Below are 4,629 nucleotides of genomic sequence, written 5' to 3'. Positions count from 1 at the left end.
CCAAGTTTTTGGAAAAAAAATTTCTGAAGAAAATTCGCATGTTTTCATGATCCATACACCTGCTTTTCAAATTTTCAAAAAAAAACTTTTTGAAACACAAAGAAATCTATATTTATTATTATAACGATTATTATTATGTCTCGCTTTTATAGACGGGCGGCGAACGGGCGGCAAGCGGGCGGCTCACCGCCCGCCCGGATGGAAACCCTACTGGAATAATCCCGCCAAGGATAAAAAAATCGGAAAATTTGAAAAGAGGTGTATGGATCATGAAAACATGCGAATTTTCTTCAGAAATTTTTTTTCCAAAAACTTGGTTAATTTGTATTTGACAAGATGCCAAAGGTGTTTAGAGTATGGAAAACTGCTGAAAACAGCTTTTGAGCTCAAAAACAGGTCATATAAAAAACCAACAAAAAATAAAAAAAGAGTTTCGACTATGAAGGAATCGAACCATAGAGTACCATTTCCCCATCCCGCCGCTTTACCACTGAACCATCCCACTGCTGTTTTCAATGGTTCTTCAAAGCGTATAAAAGAAATGAGGACGTGGAAGCGTTCACGTATGCATTTCAGTGCAAAATCTACTGAAAACTTCTGACCCAAATTTCTCGAGTTAGCGGAGGCCGCCGCAAAAACTGAGCATATATTTGAAAATGAAATTTCATCCTCTTTCGAATGATATAGGTCTCGTCCCATAACTCCACATCTTCTGTGAGTCATTCCCTAGTCAGTAAAGTTTCAACGCGATGTAACTTGGCTTGTTTTCAACCGTTTTTAATGCTTTTTGCAAATTTCTGAGAATTTTTTGTAGTTTGTAGTCTATAACTCTAGAACCAGAATTTTCGAAAAATTTTTTTTTACTTTTCTGAAAGTTTTAATACAAATTTTGAGCTCAAATAAGGATAAAAATTCCATGAAAACACTTCAAAGAGCCCCTTTTCTAAAAATCCCTAATACCCCAAATATTTCAAGCTGAAAATCGTCGAAAACGGCGAAAAAAGAGCCAAGTTACGGTGATTTCAAGTTTTTACTGAGGCTTGGGAGTTACTGTAGTTTGTAGTCCCTTAGCCTCAGTGAAACATCGAAAAAACTTTGAGTTTTTCATGATTTTTGGCACATTTTTTCTAATTTTTCAATTTTCAGACAGTCTTCTTGCTCTGCGTACTAAGCTCTCCAACGATTCAAGAAACATGGCACCAGCGAAACAACAGGGTTCCCTCACAGAATCCACGTGGCATCGAGAACAAAAGTATTCCGGAGAAAATCAAATCGGGTGGAAAACGGAAGCGGCGATTCGCGAAAAAAGACATTCGAGCGATGGAAATGGAGGAGAAGCAGCGGAAAAAAGAGGAGAAAAAAGAGGAATCGAGGGCGGAACGGTTGAGACAGAAGCAGACGGAAAATGGGCAACAGAAGAAGGTTCAGAAGGCGTCGATGAAGAAAAATTCATCGAAAAATGCTGGAATTCCGGTGGAGAATCGACAGAAAAAAACAATCGGAGTGATGACGAATGTTCCGACGAAGAGGAGCTGAAAATCCGAATTTTTTAAAAATTATCGATTTTTTTGAAAATTTCTCAGTTTTTTGAATTTTAGAATTTGCGAAATTCAATTTTCTCAGTTTCTTAAATACTGAATTTCAGGAATTTTTTCTTCAAATTTGAATTTATTTTTTAAAGAAAAAATCTGAATTTTTAAGATTTTTAAAATTTGAAAAATTATCGATTTTTGGTGTTTTCTCAGATTTTTAAAAGAATTTTTAGCATTTTTCTCTGATCTCTCTCTCTCTCCCCAAACTCTTCGAATCTCAATTTTCCTGTAATATTCTCTCTCTCATATCTTTCTGCTACCTCTAATAAATTCAACATTTATAAAATACAGCGAATCTTAAAGAAAATGGATTATTAAAGGGAAAAATAATGGGATTTTCAGAATCGAATTTCCAAAAAAACAAGGAAAATTTCAAAAAAAGGTATTTTTAAAGCTTTTAATTGGGATAATTAGGGCCAATTAGAATTTATTGCTCCAAGAGCCGCGACGGTGTCTTCCGCGCTCTTCCACTCCTCGTCGTTCCATCCGATGCCACGTGGCTTGCAGTTGATGACGTCGATTCCAACGTCTCCGATCTCTGAACCTGCGGAATCACGTCTTCTGAAGCTGCAGACGTAGACGGTTGTGTTGTTTGTGAATGTTCGGGGAGTCTGAAAGCTCTAGAAAATTGAATCGATGATCTAAAGAGGCTTTTACTGAGGCTAAGCGACTACAAACTACAAAAATTCCTAAGCCTCAGTAAAAATTTCGTAACTTGGCTCCTTTTTTTCGGAGTTTGCTGATTTTTAGTTCGAAATAATTGGATTTTTGGGATTTCTAGAAATTTGAAAATTTCCTACAGAATCCTTCATTTTTAGATTAAAATTGTTTTCGAATTTGTAGAAAATTTCTAAAAAATCTAAAAAAAAATGTTTTTCAAATTGTGATTTAAGACTACAAACTGCAAAAACTACAAAGTACAACGAATTCTCGAAATTTGCAAAAAAATAATTAAAAACGGTTGAAAACGAGCCAAGTTACAGCGTTTTAATATTTTACTGAGGCTTAGACTACAAACTACAAAATGTTCTAAGCCTCAGTAAAATCAGAAAAATTGCTCGTTTGGTCTTTAAATGGGCTTTTCAAGGCATTTCGAAAATATTGCAGTTTGTAGTTCCTAATCCAAGTGAAAACAATTAAATTCACTGAGGCTTAGACTACAAACTACAAGCATTTCTAAGCCTCAGTAAAATCTTCAAATCGTTGTAATTCGACTCGTTTTCGTCCGTTTTTCATGGTTTTCGGCTAGCTACAAACTACAAAAAACCCGTTTTCTATGACTTTCGGCTAATTTGCCAAGAAATTCCGAGCTTTTACAATGGCTACAAACTATAGAAAAGCGCAGAAATCGATTTTTAATGAACTTCAGCCTACTTCCCTGCACTTTTCACAACTTACAATGGAATATCCTTCAGCTCATCTTGCTGAACAACCCTGGTATCCTCATGAATCTCCTTCTCCTCTACTACTATCTCTTGCTCTTCCTCTCGGATTCTCTCCTCGATTTCCACGTCATCATCCTCTCCATCCTCCTCTCCCTCCTCTTCCATCTTCTGTCGCTTCCTCGGTCGCCCACGCGTCGGCTTCTGAAGCACCCACGACTCCCGCATCTCCTCCTCCGTCGATCCATCGATGAGACCCGGGTCCGAGTTGGTATTCCTCAGAATCGCCTGAATTTTCTCCTTATATCCTAGGCCGACACGGGCGTGTTGGCAAGATTGAAGACGATTCAGAAGCGAGAGACACGAGTCTTCTACTTTACAGATGGCGTTGAAGGTGTAGATGTCTTTGAAATTCTGTCTCTCGGTCATTCTGGTGTACGGCTTCTGTGTTAGATAGATTCTAGGGGGCGGGAGGTTGGGATCCTCTTCTTGGACACGTGGCTCAGGAGCGGGTGGTTGCTCATCCTTATAATTCCTTATCGATTGCCGGTTATACAGCACATTTCTAGGTGGGGCCTGTCGCTTCGGCGATGAAGATTCCACGTCATCATAGGCGTTGACAAATGGCTGAGTGGTTCCAGCGGCCAACTGTGCTGCTAGGGGCGGAGCCAGAGCTCGGGTACCAAAAGAGGCTCGAATTCTGCCAGGTGGACAGTACGTTTTGACTTCAATCGGTCGTTTTTCAGAGCTCACTATGGAGACGTGCTCTCCTTGAATCTTCTGAGACCGGATTCTGCGATCTTCTTGATCTCTCATGAAGACTTCTGGGGTGTAGTAGTCGATGTACTCTCGTTGATGGAACATTGAAGAAGTGGGCGGTGGGCGGGCGCCGCGGGGCTGGTAGCGAGGATCGTATGGGTGGGGTTGGTGTTCGAGGCAGTAGTCGATGGTGATGCGGGCGGTTTCTTGTTTCGAGACGATCTGGAATTTAGAGATTTTGAATTGGAGAGACTACAAACTGCTATTTTAGGTCATTTTTAGTCGTTTACACTGATTTTAAGCTAATTTTTACAAATTTTAGGCCTATTTGGTCGATTTTAAGTTAATTTTCAGCCATTTTTAGTCATTTTTCGTAATTCTCAAACAGTTTGAGCGAATTTTAATCGTCGAAATTTACATTTCCAGCCATTTACGCACAAATTTCAGATATATTTCTTTTAATTTTCACTAAAGTTCAGGTATTTTCAAGCAGATTTGACTATTTTTTAGCGTTTTCGAGCCAATTTCAGCAGATTTTCAGTGAATTTTCAGACGAATTTCCTCGAAAACCGCCAAAACTGAAAACTCCGAAAAATTTGCGATTTTTCGAAATATAAAATTGATGTTTTCTTTGATTTTTTACAAAATTTCTAGACATTTTTAGGATTTTTAGCTATTTTTGAAGATTCTTTTTCGATTTTTCCGAATTTTTTTGTTTGGAATTTGATGGAACGGTGTTTTTGACAGGGGAATACTGTAGAAATCTCACTTTCTTGGATACTGTAGTTTTTCATAAGCAAAAATCACTTTTTGACGTGGTTGTGTTCGCAGAACAGAAACTACAAACTACGAAGTTTTCTACAGTGATCTACAGTAAACACAAACACCTGTCCATG

The 4,629-nt window shown here is 38.4% G+C and overlaps 2 protein-coding genes across 2 annotated transcripts in view; one reads left to right on the top strand and one right to left on the bottom strand.

The window, feature by feature from the left end:
- CBG26567 overlaps window positions 1-1,536 on the top strand; it is a gene marked incomplete at both ends in the record, with an annotated part of 2,878 nt that extends 1,342 nt beyond the window's left edge. The window contains one exon of the mRNA XM_045241540.1: window positions 1,147-1,536. Within this exon, the coding sequence (XP_045098748.1) occupies window positions 1,147-1,536 (390 nt within the window). The remainder of the gene's footprint in view (window positions 1-1,146) is intronic.
- Window positions 1,537-2,019: 483 nt separating this feature from the next.
- CBG08025 overlaps window positions 2,020-4,629 on the bottom strand; it is a gene marked incomplete at both ends in the record, with an annotated part of 5,671 nt that continues 3,061 nt past the window's right edge. The window contains 2 exons of the mRNA XM_045241539.1: window positions 2,020-2,203; window positions 2,991-3,955. Of these exons, the coding sequence (XP_045093638.1) occupies window positions 2,020-2,203; window positions 2,991-3,955 (1,149 nt within the window). The remainder of the gene's footprint in view (window positions 2,204-2,990; window positions 3,956-4,629) is intronic.

This window comes from Caenorhabditis briggsae (assembly GCF_000004555.2).
Source record: "Caenorhabditis briggsae complete genome, chrI, whole genome shotgun sequence".
Classification (NCBI taxonomy): domain Eukaryota; kingdom Metazoa; phylum Nematoda; class Chromadorea; order Rhabditida; family Rhabditidae; genus Caenorhabditis; species Caenorhabditis briggsae.
Note: the sequence above shows the minus strand (reverse complement) of the source record. Positions and strands in the feature narration are given on the sequence as shown.